The following is a 20,176-nucleotide window of genomic DNA, read 5'->3' on the forward strand; positions in this document are numbered from 1 at the left end:
TTCTTGACCTAGTAGTTCACACAATGTTCAATAGATGTCACTGTTTCTCTTAAAATTTTAAAATGTATAGTCCTGCGTTTGCTGTATTATTTGGGGATGCCTTTGCACACAATTTGGAAACCAAATATCTCAGACTCTTTTTGTTTCTTGGGTTTTTTGATTGTTATAAAAATACTTTTTGTTTCACATCTTTTTTATAATGCATATTGGTTGTTCAGGTTAATGAGTTTCATTTTAGCAGATTTGTACATTCATGTAACATACTTTGATAATTTTCTCCTTCCCATTATCCTCTCACCCCAACATATACTGTGGGTTTAAATGTGTATAATATAGTTTGTTTATATCCATCCCCCCATTACCTGCCCTTACATGTGATCCTCCTCCCCTTATCTCCTTCTTCTTGTCTAATAGTAGTCACTGTTCTACTTTTTTGTCAAATTTTTTAGATGACACATCTTTAGGAGAACATGAACTATTTGTCTTTCTGAGTCTGGCTTATTTCATCCCACATGATGATCTCTAAATCATGTAAATGGCAAAATGTCATTTTCTTTATGGCTGGCTAGTACTCCATTGCATGTATATACAACATTTTCTTTATCTATTCATAGGTGTTGGGCACCAAACTGGTTCTGTATCTTAGCATTTGTGATTTGTGCCACAATGTACAGGTGTATTGCAGGTACTCCTATAATATGCTGACTTTAATTTCTTCAGGTATATATCAAGAATGAGGCTTCTCTTTTTTTGAGACAGGGTCTCCCTATGTAGTTCAGGGTGGCCTCAGACCATGGTGAGCCTCCTGCCTCAGCCTCTCAAGTACTGGGATTACAGATGTGTACCACTACACTCAGCAAGGCCATTTTAAAGCATTATTATTTTCTCTGTGTCTATATGTGTATGTGCACATACAATAATTAAAATATTGTTTATTAATCACAAGGAAGGATCCATTGTTTTTTATTGTATCGTAAGATATACATAACATAAAAGGCAGAGGTTTTAAATCAAGGTAAATAGATGTTATTATCAAGATAATGGGTGAATGACTGAAGGCATTTCAGGGATCTTTGAGGCTGCCCCTCAAAGAGGGACACTTTCCTAGTAACAAAGTCACAATACCCAACACCCGCAGGTTTTGTAGAGGTTTTGGCCCATAGTTTGCTGGCTCCAAGGCAGGATAACATGACAGAGGGGCATTGCAGAGGAAAAGGTACTCACGTCACGTCAGCCCTGAAGCAGAGAGACCAAAGGGAGGAGCCAGGGAGGGAGTAATACCCTTCTAGACCACGCCCCCAGTGACCTGCCTCTTCTGACCTGGCCTCACCTCCTATAATAGCAAGTCAGCTGTAAGCCCCCATAATTCAGTCATCTTTCAGAAGTCCCACCTTTGAGCACATGAAGCTTTGGGAAGACATCTAGATACAAACCGTAACACCCTCTCATCATAGGTCTAGGGCTCTAGAAGTGCAGAATGATTTGGGGGAAGATGGAACTCTGCTCCCTGTGTTTGGGACAGTTCCTCTCAGCTGCCTTAGTCATAGCTCAAGTGAGTACAGGTACAGCTCAGGGAACCACTCTGAAGGACATAAAGGGTAAACCTTGACTTCTCTCATGGTATTAACTCTAGTCTTGCAGAGCATAAGAACTGTGGAGGCATGGTTTCTTTCACCTAGATTTCAGTTGTTGCAAACAGCCTAAACACCCAGACAGAGATTTGTTGCCAGGAAGGAGTCTCTGTAAAAAACCCCTGATGTAAGGGAAAATATAACTCCCAACCTGCTAGATGTTAGATGTGCTGAGTTCCTCTCCCCTGAAATTGAGGAATGAATTGCAAAGAACAAAGAAGGTAAGAGTAGGAAAGGTTTATTGAGAGATAACTCCTGAGAGACAGAAAAGGTCCTGGAAGTAGGTTGCCACCTTTGACCAGGGTAATTTATATAGCAAAGTCACAGTATGGGTACAACATAGGTCAAACTGTAATCAACCCATAGGATTACAAGTAGAACTACTTAGCTAATATTGGTCCAGTAGGGAAGCAGAGCACATAGCAAGGGTACATGAAAAGAACAAAGGCATTTTGGGGGAGGGATGGGTCCAGATGCTCTGGCCACTCACCTGGGCAACTGATGCCTGTGTGGACTTCCTGGACCAGATGGTGCTAATTGCAGTATAATTCCAAGTTACTGCTTATCCCTTAGGGAGGCATTTAGGTTTGGCCATTGCATCTTTCTCTTGAAGCCTGGGCTTCAGATGTGCCTTCAGCCATAATTCTAATGTCTTTATTTTTTCTGCTGACTTCCTTGAGAGCCCTTTGGATATATATTAATCTCTATCTAACTCAGCTGTCTATAATGCCCCTATCAGGGCATTGCTTAGTGGAAATGTGGTGTTGGAGGCTGAGCCTCTGCAGAGTCCCTGGCAGAGCAATGCCTAGTGGAGCCATGGGAAGGAGGCCAATGCAAAGAGTCACTGTGTACCTATGTAAAGTGGTAATGAAGATGTAGATCATCTAGATCTCTCTGATATTGCTGATAAGTATATGAAATAAAAGAATGTGGCAGTTTCTTATAAAAATTAGTATGATCAAGCAGTTCCTCCCTGGATATTTATCTAAGAGAATTGAAAACATTTGTCTGTAAAATAGCTTGTATCTTAGCACTCATTACTGCTTTATTCATAATAGCTCACAACTGGAAATAATCCAAATTTTTTTTGGTACCAGGAATTGAACTCGGGACCTTGCACTTGCGAGGCAGGCGGCAGAACCACTGAGCTACACCCCCAGCCCTCTGTATGTTTATTATCAGAAATATATAAGCAGATCGCAGTATATTTACAAAATAGAATAGAATACAACTGAACAATAGGAATGAAGAAACTAGTTTACAGAGAACATGAATGAATCTCAAAGACTTCATGCTGAATGAAAGAACTCAAATACAAAAGAATATTGTCAAGGGCCATTGAGCTAGAGAGCTTCTCTGCCAGGTGTCAGGGTAGCCAATTAAAATAATAAGCCAAAATGAGTTAACATTCAAGACTAATTATGATAGTAAAACCAAGAGGCTAAGCCTGAGAAACCTGCAATTCCATTGCTTCCTTGGAGCAGTGCATCTGGTTGAGAGGTAGATCGGCTTATCTCATTGCAGAGGGAGCACCAGAGCAAAGCAAGGCTGGAGGAGGGAAAAGGGGAAAGGTTAAAAGTAGAAGAGTGATGTTTACTAAGTCAGCCTGGAGAAAAGCATCTTCAAGGTACCCCTCAACCCTGGGCCTATCCCTCCAGCCCTACTCCATCCCTAAAGAGGTTAAGGAGGTTTAGGAAGAGATTCCTGAGGAAGAATTTAGCCAAGGCTCTATCTAGATAAAGAGGACTTCAAATAAAAGTGCCTCAGCTAGGAATGCAGCTGTGCATAAGAGCATGATTAGCCAGGGTTACCGAAGTCCTTGGCTGCAGCTGTCTTCATAGAGACCACCATAGGTTGGGTAGGCAGAGTCTGGTATGGAAAGGGAAGCTTCCTCCTCTGTGTCCTGCAAGGTAAAGCCTCTGTAACTGCCTGTGATTCAGCCTCAGAAATCACAAGTAGGTCTTTTGGTCAGGAGCTGCTCAGTTATGTACTACATGAATCCATTTATAGAGAACTCTTATAAGTAGCAACTAATTGCTCTAGTAAGAGAGTACAGATTAGTGATTGCCTCAGATTGGGAGTTGGGTGGATTTATTGTAAAGAAGCATGAAGGACACTTTTTAATGGGGGTGTTTCTTATACCATTATAAACAGTTTTCAAAATTCATAAGCCAGGGATTTAGCTCAGTGGTTCCGGTCCTGCCTCGGAACCACAAGGTCCCAAGTTCGATCCCTGGTACCAAAAAAAAAAAAAAAGAAAATTCATGAAATGTACACTCAAAATGAATGCATTTTTCACATAATGTAAGTTATATCACAAAGTTAATTATAAAAGTAAATAAAATTGGTTTAGTTGAATCCTAAGTGTAGTAGTAAAAATACTAATGTACTCAATTTTTAATTATAACTTGTGAACAGGATTGCAGTATGAAAGTAGCATGTGAACCTTTATGGTTGGGTACCTTTATGGTTGGGTACCTTTATGTGGTACAAATGGTTTTTATCCAAACAGCTGAAGAGAAAGTGACACTAGGAAGAATCATGATTGCTACCTAAAATTTGTTTTATTGAACTGATATTCTGTTCATATTCAATTCACTGTGTGTTTTTGTGTATATAGTTTACTGAGATTGAGTACATTCATATTGTTTTACAGCTATCATCACTGTCCACCTGCACAATGTTTTATTTGTCCATTTTTTTGTAATAATTGTGTTATTTTTACACTGTATTTTTGATCACACTAGAAAGTTGATAAAGACATTGTGTTCCATTATAAAAAATGAAGATTTTATATTATCTGCATAAAAATGAGTTGGCCTGTATAATCTTACAGTTTACTCTCTTCTCTTCCCTTCCCTAGTCTTCTCTCCTCTCCTCTCCCTCCTCCCCTCGCCCCTCCCCCCCATCTCTCTCTCCACAGTATTTTGCTGCGTAGTTCAATCTGGCCTTGAACTCATTATCTGGCCCAGACTCGACTTAAATTCCTTAAACTCCTGCTGATCTTCCTGCTTCAGCCTTGTGAATGCTAAGATTACAGGAACTGAGTATTGGGATTACATCTGTGTAGTTTACCCATTTCTTGATGAGTCAAATTTTTAAAAGGCTTGTTTTAAGAATCTTCTGGCCAGTCTTTGAAATGTACCTTCTTGTTTTTATATAGAATACTTATATTACTGCTTCTTAATTACTTCCTTCTCCAGTTTTATCTGAATCATTTACTTTCTGTTTTAGAAGATGGAAAGATTAGTCATGTTACAGGACAGAAAATTTTAAAAACACTAAGGCATTCTGAGAAGAAATAAAATTCATATGAGGAATTAAGAAAATTATAAAAGTATTCCAGGTGTTAGGACAGAAGTCAAGAACCATCTCCATACCATGGTTCAAGGTCATGATATTTTTGTTACAGTTGAAATCAGAGTAGTGTTACTAGTCTAGCTGCCATGGTCACAGCTGCATGTTACATCTAAAAGGCTTATACTAAACATTGAACTGCAGAGTCTCAGCCACTGGAAACACCGTCTGTACATAACATGCAGCACAGACGACCATTCTCCTTCCATATCTTGCTGGAGTACATCTACTTAGGAGAACCTATTTTGCAGCAGAACATGGCCTACAGAGAGACTGGGAAGTGGACTTTTTAGCTATTTATCTTTTCCAAGTAGAAGAATGAAATTTGAAAGGGCCAATTCAAGTAACTACCATAAAGATATAGCTTTGATATTCTACTACCAGTATGCACATGTTCACTTTCTGTTTTCACCTTCAACTATGCTTACATTGTGATTTTATTTAGAAAAATATATAGTGTTTATATTATGGTCATAAAAAATGTGTTCACAACAGGTACTTGTAGTGTAACTTGATTATGTTCTCTTGCCTTCTCCTCTGTTTAGCTTTTTATTGTCTTGTTTATTTTGTTGCTTAGTGTTCTGTGTACTTATGATTGAATCAACTCCAAACTAACATTCTACTCTCTTTTCAACCTCCTTTCCTGAATAAATTGCTCCTGGAGTTTTCTTAATACAGTATTTTTGGCTTTGAATTATTTCCCTGTGTGTCTGGTTATAGCTTTATTCTGTACTTTTCCTCACTATAAACTTGGGTATTACTTTTACCTCTTTTTTTGTGGTGGTCCCCAAGACCAGTATCTTCCTTTTTCTTGCTTTATTCCTTTGTTTTGGTGAAGTGTGTTCTCTACTAGCTAACTGAGAAAGAATGGAGACATGAGATGAGGTCAGTTTTTGCACCCTATTTATCTCTATGTAGAAACACTTTATGGAGCATTGCTCATCTGTAGTTTTCCTATACTCTTGAGTGCCATCATATGCTCTTAGCCATTGAGAACTAAGACTGCAGACTGTACTATATATCCTCTCATCCTTTAAAGATGGCTTTACATTCTGCCATTTATTTTAATATTTTGGCAATCAGTTTTGAGCAAGTTGGCTGATGGGAGGTATGCAAGTTATAAAAAGTGCAGAAATGGTATCATGCTGGATATTAACATGCAGTATATCTATGACTCCCTGTGCCTTCATTTAAAGGTTGATGAAACAGAGGATAATAGTAGACTTACAGTTCTTGAATATCTCTTGATATTATGCTAGGTATTAGGTGATTACTCTGTGGTTTGTAGCTAGTTAAACAATTTACATGTTGTCCGGCCTGGGATTTAGCTCAGTGGTTCCGGTGCCTGCCTCGCAAGCGCAAGGTCCTGAGTTCGATCCCCGGCAACCCCTCCCCCCACAAAAAACCACCACAATTTATATGTTGTCATAACTTTAGAGAGTTTGAAGAAAATGAAAGAACATGTGATGTTGTTTCTCATATTCATTTCCCAGGGCACATTTTCTACACCATTTGTAGTATAATTGTTTTGTTCCTCCATCTGTTTTCGGTTCTCTCCTTTAATCCTTTTGAGACATATGATACAGCTTTTTATTTTATCTTCCATGACTCTTCTGTATTTTCTAGCTCTATTACCTGGTGCTGCATTTTGGGAAATTTCCTTATTTCTTCTTCCAAATCATTAGTTCTATATTCCACTCTCCTATGGTTTTTAGCTTCATTATAGAACTTTACTTAAGTGAACATATTTCTCACTTCTATAATTTCTAAGTTGTTCTTTTAAAAAATCTGAGTATGTTTATTTAGTAAGTCTCTGCTTTTATTTAGTGGGTTGTGTTGCTTTACCTCTTTGGCAATTTAAGAAATTATGCCTGTTTTGAAGACTGATTTCAGATTGTTTTGCTGTCTCTAGTTTTTCAAGTGTGAATCCCCACCCCTGTTTTTATATGTCTATTCTATTTCTCCTTATATCAGATTGTTTCATGTATAGTTTTTTGGGTTATGATCTTATTTTAAAAAGAAATTATCTTATAAAGGACTCTAGTTTGTGACTTAAAAAAAAAAAAACGTGGCTGTACTCTATGATTATTAGACTACTAGTGAAGTTTATGTTAGTTGATTCATTTAATCACAGAATTAGATTTGCTACCCCACTCTGAAAAAGGCTTTGATTTTGACCTTAAATAAGTGTCTTTTTCACCTAACTTGGCAAGTGGCTGGTGTCTGGCCAAGATATTGTGCAGGTAGTTAGAGATACCCGATTGCTATTCAAAGAAGGGATAAGTTTGTATAGTTGAAATCCAACCCTTTAGCTTCTTGGTCTCCATATTTTCATGGACTACTTGGCTTAACTCCCACTTACTAACTCTTATGGGATGATTTTGATATATGGACATTTCCTTTCTTTCTTTTTTGAATTTTATCTTTTAAAAATATATTTTAAAATATTTTGGTCAGTATTATTTCAAAATTTGGAATAATAGGTTTCAGGGGATGTTCAACAAGTAGTTAGCTGTTTTAACTGTAGTGGGATTAAATTTGCATCCTTTGAATACAGAGTCAAAGAAGAATCAAACTGGATGCAGAACATGACCTATAACAAGTTATGATTTTTACTTTGTTGAAAAATTACATAGTTTTCTTTCACTGATATGAAGTTATTTTAAATAATATATTCTTTGTATTTGTGTATATATTTAATAAATTATTAAATTATTATTAACTTATGATAAATTTCACATTTTACCTAAATTTGTTCCTTTGTCTATAGACCTAGCACCTATTAATAAAATTAATAAAAGGTGCTGAAATTTTCAACATAAATGTATATCATGACCACTATTTCTGTTTATGATTCTTTTGTGAAGGTCACCACCTTCATTAGTTTAAATATATTATAGTTGTGCAAAGAATTATGACTGATCTATAAATGGGAAGCATCTGAATAAAAATAAATGTCCTTTAAAATAAAATTAGGAGATATTTCAGATTCATATAGTTATGACTCCAACAAATGATAAACTTGATTACTTATAGTACAGGTCAATAACAATAACTTGGAAGTTGCTTCAGGGTACAGCAGATGACCTGTGAACAACTTGGTAAGGAAAATGTTTGCTAACAGTGACGGAATGTACCTGCCCTGTTTCCCATATACACTAGATCATTGGTAAGAGCTTCAACAATTTCTTGAAGCTGAGAAATTACTAGTTTCAAAGAATTGTTACATCTAAGACCAGGGAATAATTATAAAGCATTGAAAAAGTACATATCCTTCATGTGACAATATTTTCTTTGCAGTGCCTCCATGCTGAAATGAAATTTGTATATTTTTCTCTTAATGATGTGCTGTATAAAACCCTTGTGATATAAATGTCTATATTACATATATTTATACAGTATATTCATTCATGAAAGATGTATATGGTGTATTGTATGTATGTGTACCAGGTATGACACTGTGGGGTTTTGATAACATTTTAATATAAAAAAGAAATGCTCATTGTTTGTTCTGTGAAAGAATTACTCAGTGAATTTTGCTAGGAAGTAAATCTTGTATATTCTCTTTTATTTTACAATGTACATATTTGACTCTTAATTTTGGGAGACTGCAAACATATACAAAAATAACATCTATGTACTCATCACCTAGCCGCAACATTATCTTTATGGCTCATATTGGCTAATCTTGCTTTAACTACATCCCCATATTCTTCTGCCTGTTTTGTGAACCCTCCTCTTTTCTCCCTGATCCCAATTCATCCCTGAGGAAAATACTTATTAGTGGTTCATTCATTGGAGGCATATAATGTTTGATATTTTGGTAATATTTTAAATATTTATTTCAGGTTTAAGTTCAGTTTTTGATTTCTCTTCATTTTATATGCAGTTTATGGAAGATTTTCTTGTAGAATTAATAGTGTAAAATGTCAAGTTATTCACAGTCATTTTACAGTAATGATTATATTATATAAAGTATACATATCAGAGATGCAGTTTTCTCAGACATTCTTTTTTAAAATGAAAAATCATTAACATCACTTGGAAAATGTATTTTAAAAATAGCATACAATCTGGAATGCTGTGTGATATTATATTACTATATTGTATGTAATATTTTAAAATTTAGCTAATTTTCCATTTTGAGATTTTTAAAAATACATCTTTTAAAAGTGTATCTTTTAATTCAGAGTTAATTGAACATATACTTCTAGATCCTATAAAACATTATAGTTTGGTAAAAAGGAGTATAATACTTAAATGTAATTTATGGTTGAAATTCCCTTTTAAATTTAAGTTTTAAGAAGAATAAAAGTATTGTTTCTTCAAGAAAATTTCTCTATATAATTTGGCTTCTCTTTTTCTTTTCATGATGCCTTTTTATTCTACATTAACTATGGGATATCTATTTTAGGATCATGTTCTTATTGTGTACTTTTTATTAATGAAAACATTTATCAAGAATGACTCAAGAAGTTACTTGAGCTTTATAGTTTCTTAGAAAATGAACAGCGTTGGCTGTGACTTTCTTGATAGTGGACAAGAAATTCAAGCCATAAGTCAAATATTTATTTTACTATATTTAAAGACTTGATTTCTAGTAATTATATACTATGACCTAAAAGATGTCTTTAATATTATAATTTTAAAAAATGAAATACATTGTTTACATCCACCATTACCCATTGGGAATAATCTTGGCAAATTGCATAGCTAAATGATGTCAATTCTGAAATTGTTATTCAGTGTTCAAAACTCAAAGCTTAATGTTATTAGTTATTAGAATATACTTATTCTCAAATGTATGCCTCTATTTTACATCTTTTTGTTAATATTAAACAGAATTTATAGAAAATTATTAAATTGATTGTTTCAGTTAGACAAAATCTAGTACCACAGTACTATATATGATAAATACTTTATATGATTATTTTTACTTTAGAAAGACATTTTCTGCTAGCCATTGTTTTTATTTGATTTCAAGTGGCTGCTCTTCACAACAGAGAGATTTTACTTGCTCTAATGCTTTTTTTTTTTTAAAACCTTTGATTTGCCAAGAACTTCAGTTAGTTAGGTGGAAATGTAAGCTTGTGTGTGCAGGAGTTTGTCATTACATCAGAACCTGGCACCCATATGAATCTTAAGAAACCAGGCTATTTATTCCCTTGAGAAACTGTTCTATAAGATGACTGTTTTTATATTCTGTTCTGTGCTAGATTAAAAGTGATTTAGTTTAGTTTGGGTTAGGGTAAAGCATTTCAAGATATTTTATAAAATCCTGATATATGATCAGCCTTCTGGAAATAATGGTAACTTTAAAGTTTTACTTGTTTTTTAACCAGTAAGGTGTGTCACACCATGTCCATTCTCGTGTCATTCGCAGTTCACATACAAGACTATTACACTATTCAAAATGATATATTATTTTGCTTTCCAAATTTTGAAAATGCGAAGCCATATATATGAAATGCCAGATACTTATTTCTCTTAATTTGATGTCATTTTGTGATTGTATTAGGAATCTCAAGAGAACATAATGAGAGAGAGAGAGAGAGAGAGAGAGAGAGAGAGAGAGAGAGATTGATTTACTCTAAAGGAGTAGCTCATGCAGTTGTAGAGGCTGACAAGTGATTAGTCCCAAGATCTATAGTCAGCAAGCTGGATGACCTTGTGGAGCTGATATACTTCTGTAACAAAGTCTGAAAACCTGAGAACCTGGAGAGGTGAGGTTATAGTTCCACTCAGGACTGGCAGGCTTAGTCCAAAAAGAGAGTGAGGCCAGGAAAGAACTGACTTTGCAACCCAAGGCAGTTAGGCTAGGTAAGTTCTCTCTTATGTTCTAGAGGTAAGTCTTTTTATTGTGTTCGGGCCTTCAGCTGACTGACTGGCCCAGTCACATTAGGAAGGGTCGTCCACTTTTGCCTAGTCTGTTGACTCAAGTGTTAATCTTATCCAGAAACACCTTCAGGATATAGCTAGAATAATGCTTGACCAGTAGTAGCTGTGTACCTGTGACCCAGTGAAGTTGATACATAAAATTATCTATTACAATGACTCTCAGTGATGGAAAAAAGTTGTTTTTGATAGTAATTTCATGATTACTAAAGCATGTACCAAAAAGGAATTATTTGTAACATAGATAAAATAGTAATATTATTTTCATTATACATTTTAAACTTTATACTCCTGAACTCTGACACTATTACAGATAGTCCCTAACTGAACTAAGAAATGTAGTTTCAAGAAAATTTGCTTAATTTTCAGAAACTCTTTCATACATTTTGAACTTCTTTATTCCTGAAACTTTTTTGGCATAATTTTAGTGTGCTTTGAGCTTTTCACTCTACTTAGACCAAGCAAACAAGGAAACAACCCTAAAAGAGTGTAATTGTAAAAAGTTATTTAGGAAATAATACTTATCCAAAGTTTTAAGAGAGTCACAAAAATCACTTACTTTTTTTTCATTTTAATTCTCATTTGTAATGTGACATCTTTAGGATTTCTTCTTGAATTTTCTAAGGTTATAATTATTAAAAGTAATACACTATGGAAATCAGTATGGAGATACCTCAAAGAACTAGGACTGGAAGTCTCATTTGACCCAGCTATTCCCCTGCTGGGTATCTTCCCCAAAGAATTAAAAGAATCATACCACAGCGATATATGTGCACCCATGTTCATAGCCGCACAATTTGTAATAGCTAAAACTTGGAAGCAACCCAAATGCCCATCAACTGCAATAAAGAAAACGTGTTTTTTAAAAATAAAATGGAGTACTACTCAGCCATAAAAAACGAGAAATTGGAGACATTTATAGCTAAATGGATGCGCATTGAGGCGATACTCTTAAGTGAAATAAATAGGACATGCGTGTGTAAATACCGAATAGTTTCTCAAGTGTGAGAAATTGAAAGTATAAATAAGGACTAAAAGGTATAATAGATAATGTGAAATAGGAAGAAAAGGGACAAAGGGAAAAGGGAAGTAGGAGGGGTAGGGGAAAGGAAAAGGGAATGGAATTAATATGAGAAAAAGAAAAAATGGAAACAAAATCTTTGTAAATAGGGAGGGATGGAGGGGTTGAAGGAAGGGCAGGGGAAGGGGGAAAAATAAGAACCAAGAGAGATTATGCAAAGGTGCAAATTTCCAATGATGAATGTCTCTTTATTGTATACCTAAAATGTACCAATGAGTAAAATGAATAATTGATAATGCGAAATAGGAAGAAAAGGTCCAAAGGGGTAGGGGAAGTGGGAGGGGTAGGGGAGATTAAAGAAGGGAAAGGAAAAATTATGAGAAATGGAAAAAATGAAACAAAGTCTTTGTAAATAGGGAAGGGTGGAGGGGGTGAAGGGAGGGCAGGGAATAGGGAAAAATCAGAACCAAGATACATCATGTGAAGGTACAAGTTCCCAATGATGAATGTAACTGTATTATTGTACTCCAAAAATGTACCAATAAAAGAATTTAAGGGAAAAAAAAGTAATACAGGCACCAGGCACGTGGTAAAAAAAATACATATAGATATTACATGAAAGATAAATGTTTCTTTTCCTTATTTTCTGTCTACTTACCCCAACTCTAAGGCTTTTTCTCCTTTTTTTTTGAGACAGGGTTTCACTGTATAGTTCCGTCTGGCCTTGATCTCACAATGTAACCCTGAGTGGCCTCGAACTCACAGCTGTCTTCCTGCCTGTGTCTCCCCAGTCCTGAGATTACAGGCATAAGCCACTATGTCTGGCCTTTAAGGCCCTTTTTCTTGAGACTAATTGCTGTGAGTAGTTTTCTGTATATCCATCTAGAAAAAGAATAGTAGGCTTGTTTAAGCCTGTATACATATGTACATATAGTTTTACATTTTTGTATTTTTAATTCATCCATATTTTGTGCCTGTCTTTTTGACTAAGGTTGTATTTATTTAAGAAATTGATTTGTTTTATGTATCATTTTGTATCGAATTCCTAGAACAGTGTCTGGATCATAGTATAAGCTCTTTAACAAGTATTGTTGAAATAATCTTTTATACATAGTACATAATTCCCTGAAATTGTGGTATAAACAATATAGATTTACTATATGGTTGAGCTAAAATTTTTGACCTGTTCTCTGTTGATGTTCATCCAGCTATTATCTGTCCCTCCACCCATCTGTTCCTCAAATATGTACTGAGTACTTTATACACACATTTGTCTAAGGATACATATAGTATCCATGACATATAGTATAAAAAACAAAGAAAAGCTAAACAAGTCAGTTTCATGAAGGCAGTAGTGTAGGTAATGTGATGAGGGAGAGTTTATACTAGATAGGATGGCCAGGCAAAGCCTTTTTGAAGAGATGACTTTTAAGCAAAGCGTGAATGATGAGAAAAATGAAGAGAACTAAAGAGAATTCTAAGCAGCAGAAATAGCAAGCATAAGAAAGAAGCCCACATGACTGGGACATAAGTATTTGCTCTTTCAAGTACAGTAATATTGCTTCAACAAATATCTTTGTACACAAAATTATATTTTAAATATTTTTTGTACTTCAGCCATGGAACTATAAATAATATGTGCATTTTGAATTTTGATAGCCATGGTGTAAAACCATTTTTATCTCTTATCCTTAATCTCTGAATTTTTTCTTGTTAATCCAGATTTGAGGAACTTAATTTGCTACATAGGTCAGGAAGTGGGTACATTGGGTAAGCGTAATATTTTTTAGGGGATACTTTTGCCAAGAACTCTGACTGAGAGTCTTGTATAATGAGATGAAAATCCAACAGTAGGACATATGCTTATCTTGTGTATATTACAGTAAGTGATATTTTGCTCTGTGAAATGCAATGTTTTCTTTTGGCCATTTAATGAAACTGTTCCATTGTAGAAATTATGAGCATTCCTCCTTCTATGAAACAAAAAAAATTGGAATTTTTCTATTTATATTTGGATACAGTAAAATATTATGTAAAAGTAAAATATTATGTACAGTAAAATATTATGTAAAATATTATGATTCCTAGGTTGATTCTTGGATTCAACTTACACAAATTTGTAATTAAATTAAAGGGCTATTATAATTTTTTAAAATTCCATCAACCAATAACCTTTGCTAGAAGGTGACTTATGGAGGAAGTTAGGAAAGACATCCTCTGGTAAGTTTTACAAAATTCTGGGAACGCATTGGGGTATAAAATCTCATTTTAAATGCTTCTCTATGAAAAAGAATTATTTAATTTTAAAGGGTAGATGTCAGAATTGCTTATTTTTTAGGGAAATTAGAAGTTTTAGACTGGTCAAAAAGCAAATTTTGTTTCACAGAGTGTTTTAATGCTGAGTAAACAGGAAGAGACAAGTCACATTTAAGAGCATAGAGATGTTTAAATTTTTTAATCTGCATGTTTTGATTGGTAAATGTAGGAAACTTCATCAGATATATTCAGATTCCCATGGATCTAGAGAGTCAGGGATGTGAAGTTTGCTTTATTTATATTTCTTTTCTTCTGCATAATAAGACTCACTCTCTTTGAGAATTAAAAATAACTTGGCAGAATGAAGTTAGCCATCTGTGATGGAGAAAGTTTTGATTGTATAGATACTAATACTGTATTTTGTTGGTTGTACTAGGTTTTTTTTAAAACAAATAATTTTTTACAGTGTAATTTATAAACAAATTTTAGTTGGAAATTGTTTTGACTATGTTTTTTGAGCCTAGTGTAGATTAGGAATAATAAAACAATTAACTTATGTTTGTCTGTAGTAAGTTAGCATTTTGGTTAAGAAGCCCAGTTTAGGTCTGCAGACATAGCTCACTGATAGAGAACTGCCACATGGGAGGTGCACCATAAAAGAGAAAAAGAAGCCCAGTTTATCTGATTGTCAGCTGTGAAATATCCAGGTACTTTTATTTTACTGAAAATAAGTTCTCAATATCAAATCTTTAAGATAAGGACAAGAGATAGTATTTTATCAGCATTAATGCTTTGTGCTAAAAGTGACACAGGGATAAAATATGTTGCATGTTTACAGAAATCTCCTGTTATGATATATAGATATATGTTTTAATTGTTTGGATCATTAAAACATATAATTTTTGCTTAAGAATATGAAAATGTGCCATTAAATCTGTTTTTTAGAGATTTTTCCAGTTTAATGTCTGAATCCAAATTCATAAAGAGTTGGAAAAATGAGATGTCTGAGCTATAGGATTCACAGGGATTTCATATGAAGCCTATTTAATCAGGATAACACTGTTATTAATATTCATAATGTCAGCTGGAACACAAATGACAGACTATGGGGCCTAAAAATTTTACTTGGTGAATTTATTAAAAGTAGCTTAAAAAATTAATGGAATTTAAGTAAAGTTGGTGAATATGAAAATCTTGTGTTAGCAGAAAAAAATCTCTATTAGAACTTTCTTAAAGATCATTTTGCAGTGATGTCTTTTGACAGGTTTCATTGGTACTTAAAAAAGAAAGATGCATGGATGGTCATTTAAGAGGATTTAAACACATTGGCACATTAATTTTTACATGAATAATAAGTACTTTCCAAAAGCAATTAACTTACAGTGTACAAGATATGAATTGAAAAATAAGACTCTGACATCAAGGGCAAAGCAAATGTGCTGTACATTTTAAACTTAGTGACAGGACTTTTTAATATTTTGATTTGTTTTGATAGTTTGCACAGAATATGACTTAGAATATGTATTTATGTGAAAGCAAATCAAAAGGGCATTAATTTAATGCTCTTTCCTTCCCAAATGATATTGGTATAGTGTTGTGCATTATCTTCTTCATGTACCATTTGCATTTATTGAATAAGTAAACATTTGTTGTCCTAATTACTATGTTTTATTGAAGAACATGTTCAATTTTACAGAAGGGCAAAGGGATGCAAGGTAGAAATGTTTTAAAACCACCATGCATTCTATGTTGTGTAATACTCGTTAACACTTTATGTTTTCAAATATGCTTATGACAGTTATACATACCAGTGGGCTTTTATTTTATTGTTGATCAAAAACAATCTTAGTGTATCATGCAAAGTCACAATAATACTAGGTATTTTGTTTTATATTTTTTCATGCAAATTTTACTACTTAGAAAGCATGTCTAATTATTGTATGTGACAACCCTCTTAAGCCCTACCACAGGTAGATCATAGGTTTTGACTGGCAGCCCACATGGGCACTAGAAGATTCACTTGTAGTCTGTCAGTGTTATATGAGTGTTGCTTGGTTTCATTAAAAGTTTGAGAATTGCTCCGTGTGTTTTGGGACTCAGACTAAGAACTTTATTGGGAAAACCATTAATTATGTGGGTATCTATAAATTATCATAATATAAAACACATATAGATTTGATAGAGGAAAGAAAATCAAACTGATATATTAGTCTTTTTTTTTTTCCAAGAAGCTTTTAAAAAGGTTTGGTTAATTGGATTTTTTCTGTCTCTGAGATATTCACTTATATGCCCAGGAGAGGGCAGCATTTTACTATGTCAGGCTCTTCAACGAATTTGCCCTGCTTAGACTGTCAATGTTTCTTGTAATTACTCCCAGTATATTTGTTGCTTGCTTATGAATTAACTTGCATTTATGGAACTAAATCATTCCAATCATTTAATTACACCTGAGGAGCTGAACTATAATTGCTTGCTTCCAACTAGGATCTGATATGGCTTGAGCAGTATTAATTTGGTGTTTACTTTTCTGAGTGCTAAAAGCATTAAAATGATTGTGCAATGGGATTACATTTTACTAATTGCTGGCATTCATTAGCTGGGTAAATGATGAGGAAGAGTGACTGTATATTGCAGAGGGATAAAATTATGGTTTTAAATAGTATATTACTAAGCACATTAAGGCCTGTAAGACATGTTTTAAAATACTCCAGAGGTTATTAAAGACTGTATTTTCTACATGTCTTGGTATATGAATCTCTTATTAAAATACTGCAATTATTATTAACCTTTTTGGGCAATATGTAGGGAAATGGCTTCATTGACTGGAACATATTTCTTTGATATTAATAACTTCCTATATTTCTAGCTAATCCAAAAGTAAATGAGGAACTTAGAAAAAGACTGCCAACTCCAGATCAACATATTTAGAGAAAATTGGAAAAGGAGAAGCTTACTACAGCTTTATTTGAGGACTTTTTAAAGAACGCAGGGTTCTAGCTGTGAGGTAAATCTAATTTTATTCTCCTTAAAACCACCCCCCCCCCCGCAAATTGCTTAGCTTTTATCATGTTTACTGTTAAAGCAAATGCAAGAGAGAAATAACAATATTTCCACAAGTTAATGCTGGTCTTTATATTTTCTAAAAACTTAGAGTGGTAACCTTAAATTGGATTTATAGGTATTAAATGTTTTATATGAATATATGCATAGTAAATTCAAGTCAATACATTTTAAAGTTCTTGATATAAAACATACAGCATAGATAATAAAATGTTTATAAACATATGAAATTTTAGTTGGAGAAGATTTAAATTAGATATACTAAATGTTTTCTAACCAAAGGAACAAGAATACCTAAAAGTTTAACCTGAAGGGTATTTATGAAAATATAATTATGAAGAAAAGAAACTTTTCCTGAAAATTTTAATTTCACCTGTTGAAAATACACAGTTAATTGTCTTATTATACATGTCTTAGAAAACCATTTATCCTGTAAATTCTCTGTTAAATAAAGGTAAGGTTTAGGTGTGTTCTGTTACATTGTTTTAAGTTTATTTATCTAGAGTTGGCTTTATTTTAGCTTCAGTCTTGGAGCAAAAACCAGGGACATTGCCAGAGCAAACAAGAACAGAAGTACAAATGGAGGACTGGTCAAAAGGTAAGGTCTTTTAAGGTATTAATACCAAGCTCCAGGTGTTATGGCAGTTCAAGGCACTGAATGAAGTGTATTTGTTCTAACCAATATGTTAGAAGCAGACAAGCACATGTGCACACACACACACACACACACACACACACACTCACACACACAAAGGAGACTCAGACAAATAGACCCATGTACTACAGAAGAGACACAAAGACACAGAGAAAGAGATACCTACACAGAGGGAGACACACACACATACAGAGACACAAAAAAAGTTTTGAGAGAGGAAGAGGAAAAAGATGCACAGGGAAAAAAATAAGACAAACGTGCCCACAAAAAGACAGAATTTACTAAGAGAATGCCTGGGAGAGACATGGAGGTACACTCAGAGAGAAGGAGGTACAGAAAAGGAGATGATTCCATAGAAAGGCATGTAGGAGGTCACACAGGGAGAAACACATAGATTCATGGAGTGAGAGCGATGCCCTGAGGAGACAAAGATGAACAGTGAAGGAGAGGTAGAAGCACATCATACATACACAAACACAGAGAAGAGACTCTTCAGAGGCAAAAGACACTCCCAGAGGAGGAGACAGAAGACACACACGTGGGCAGTGAGAGACACCAGAGACACAGACACACACCGAATCCAGAAGTAGAGATGCAGAGAGTGAGGATGAGACATGTACATGGAGACAGAGTAGAAAGAGATTGAGCGAGGCGCAGAGAAAGCCACATGCATATCATGAGACTCCTCTAGAGGCGTTCACAGAGGGACAGAGTCAGAGGGAGCCAGAGAGAGCTGCAAAGGCAGAGTTAGGCAGAAATATGTAGATGGAGGCAGAGGAAGACTTGGAGACCCAGATCAAAGAAGACGATAGGAGAGACAGGGAAAGGATACAGATATTCATAGGGAGAGGGACAGCCTGAGAGGCAGAGAACAGTCAGGAGACAGAAACACATTTTGAAAGACAGTCTAAACAGAGACAGACTGAGAGATAACCTGAAGAGAAAGAGATTGAGATAGGACTACAGCTGGAGAGGGAGAGGGAAAGGGGGAGGGGAGGGGAGAGAGAGAAGGGTGTGCACAGTATGTACATGGGGAAGGCTGAGGGGGATGTAAGATCCGGTATGGTAAAATGTTGAAAATTGGAAATCCTTGGAAATTACATCATCATTTTGAGGATCTGTGGTTGGAGACTTAAACCTTTATATGTATTTTTTATTTCCTTTCAGTTTTATCATTAAAGCATAGTATTCTTTTAAAAACACTATACAGTCTCTCCCCTTTTTTGGTTCCCTTTCCTCCCGCAGAACTCTCTTTTCCCCATATATTGAACCACATTACTTGCTTAGAAGGTTAAAGACTGTTTTGAGAGACTTCTATAATCATTACATTAAATAAGGTAAAAATTACATGTTATTTTGTTGTATAGAAAGATAGTGTGCTTTCTAAGTACCCCCCCCCCCGATTTCTGCATTTGTATCTTTTTCCCTAGTTATAAAATTTCTTGCTGTTTATGCTACCATTACCTTCTTCTTTGGGACTCTGGGATGCATGAGTTTAGGATCCAAATAATTGACTGAATTATGTACAAAGCAATAATATATAATAACTGAGTAAGTAGTTAAAAGGTTTTTAATGCAAAGTTAATAGTTTTAGTGCATAGATTATATGACACCTCATTTTGGTTCACTGTACTTAGGTTCACATTTGTGATAAGAATGTATTGGTCTGATGTTGGGGACTATTTTTGTAGCTATTTTGATTTATTCAAGTAAATAAAAGTCTTCTTTTGAAGAGCTCAAAAAGCATTCTACTAAATTTATGCATAAAGAAAAAGTAAGCAAATAATGATGTGCATATTATTTATGTTCCTTATTGACAAGTCACCTTGTGAAAATCATATTGTTCACACTGGAGACCAAAAGGACTTTAAGGAGCCAGGGGAATTATTTTTAATAAATCTAAAGAGATAGGGGCTGTGGAGGAAGTATTTCTCATACATGTAAAATAAGTAAAGGTTTCAAAGAAGCTTCTGAATACTTAAGAAAGCAGCTTTTAGATGTGATGACATAGATGCTATGTAGTTTGCAGGAGGCAGACCTCAGCAAATGTGACTGAAACATTAAGAAAATTTGCATTTTTAAAGGCATTTTTTTCCATTGGAAATAAAAACAAGACATTTCTTTTATTACAGTCTCTTAATAAGCATTATTAAGAAAGTTAAGCAGGTAAATGTAGTATCTTTGGCGTGCTATGATAACTTTTTCCACAGTAAACCCTCATGTGGTCATCTTGATAGCAAGGTTCATAAGGCTTATCTTAAAGCACAAATTGCTTCAAAGTTCTATCTTATACAAATCTAT

General features: G+C 34.5%; 1 protein-coding gene across 1 annotated transcript in view; it reads left to right on the forward strand.

Annotated features, from left to right (window-relative positions):
- Positions 1-20,176, forward strand: part of LOC147822301 (mirror-image polydactyly gene 1 protein-like) — a gene marked incomplete at its 3' end in the record, with an annotated part of 93,165 nt that overhangs the window by 21,208 nt on the left and 51,781 nt on the right. The window contains exons 2-3 of the mRNA XM_087197284.1: positions 17,027-17,164; positions 17,741-17,818. Coding sequence (XP_087053410.1) covers positions 17,800-17,818 — 19 coding nt within the window. The remainder of the gene's footprint in view (positions 1-17,026; positions 17,165-17,740; positions 17,819-20,176) is intronic.

This window comes from Heterocephalus glaber, unplaced genomic scaffold (assembly GCF_053883595.1).
Source record: "Heterocephalus glaber isolate CG9 unplaced genomic scaffold, H.glaber_assembly_v1.0 deba00001663, whole genome shotgun sequence".
Lineage (NCBI taxonomy): Eukaryota > Metazoa > Chordata > Mammalia > Rodentia > Bathyergidae > Heterocephalus > Heterocephalus glaber.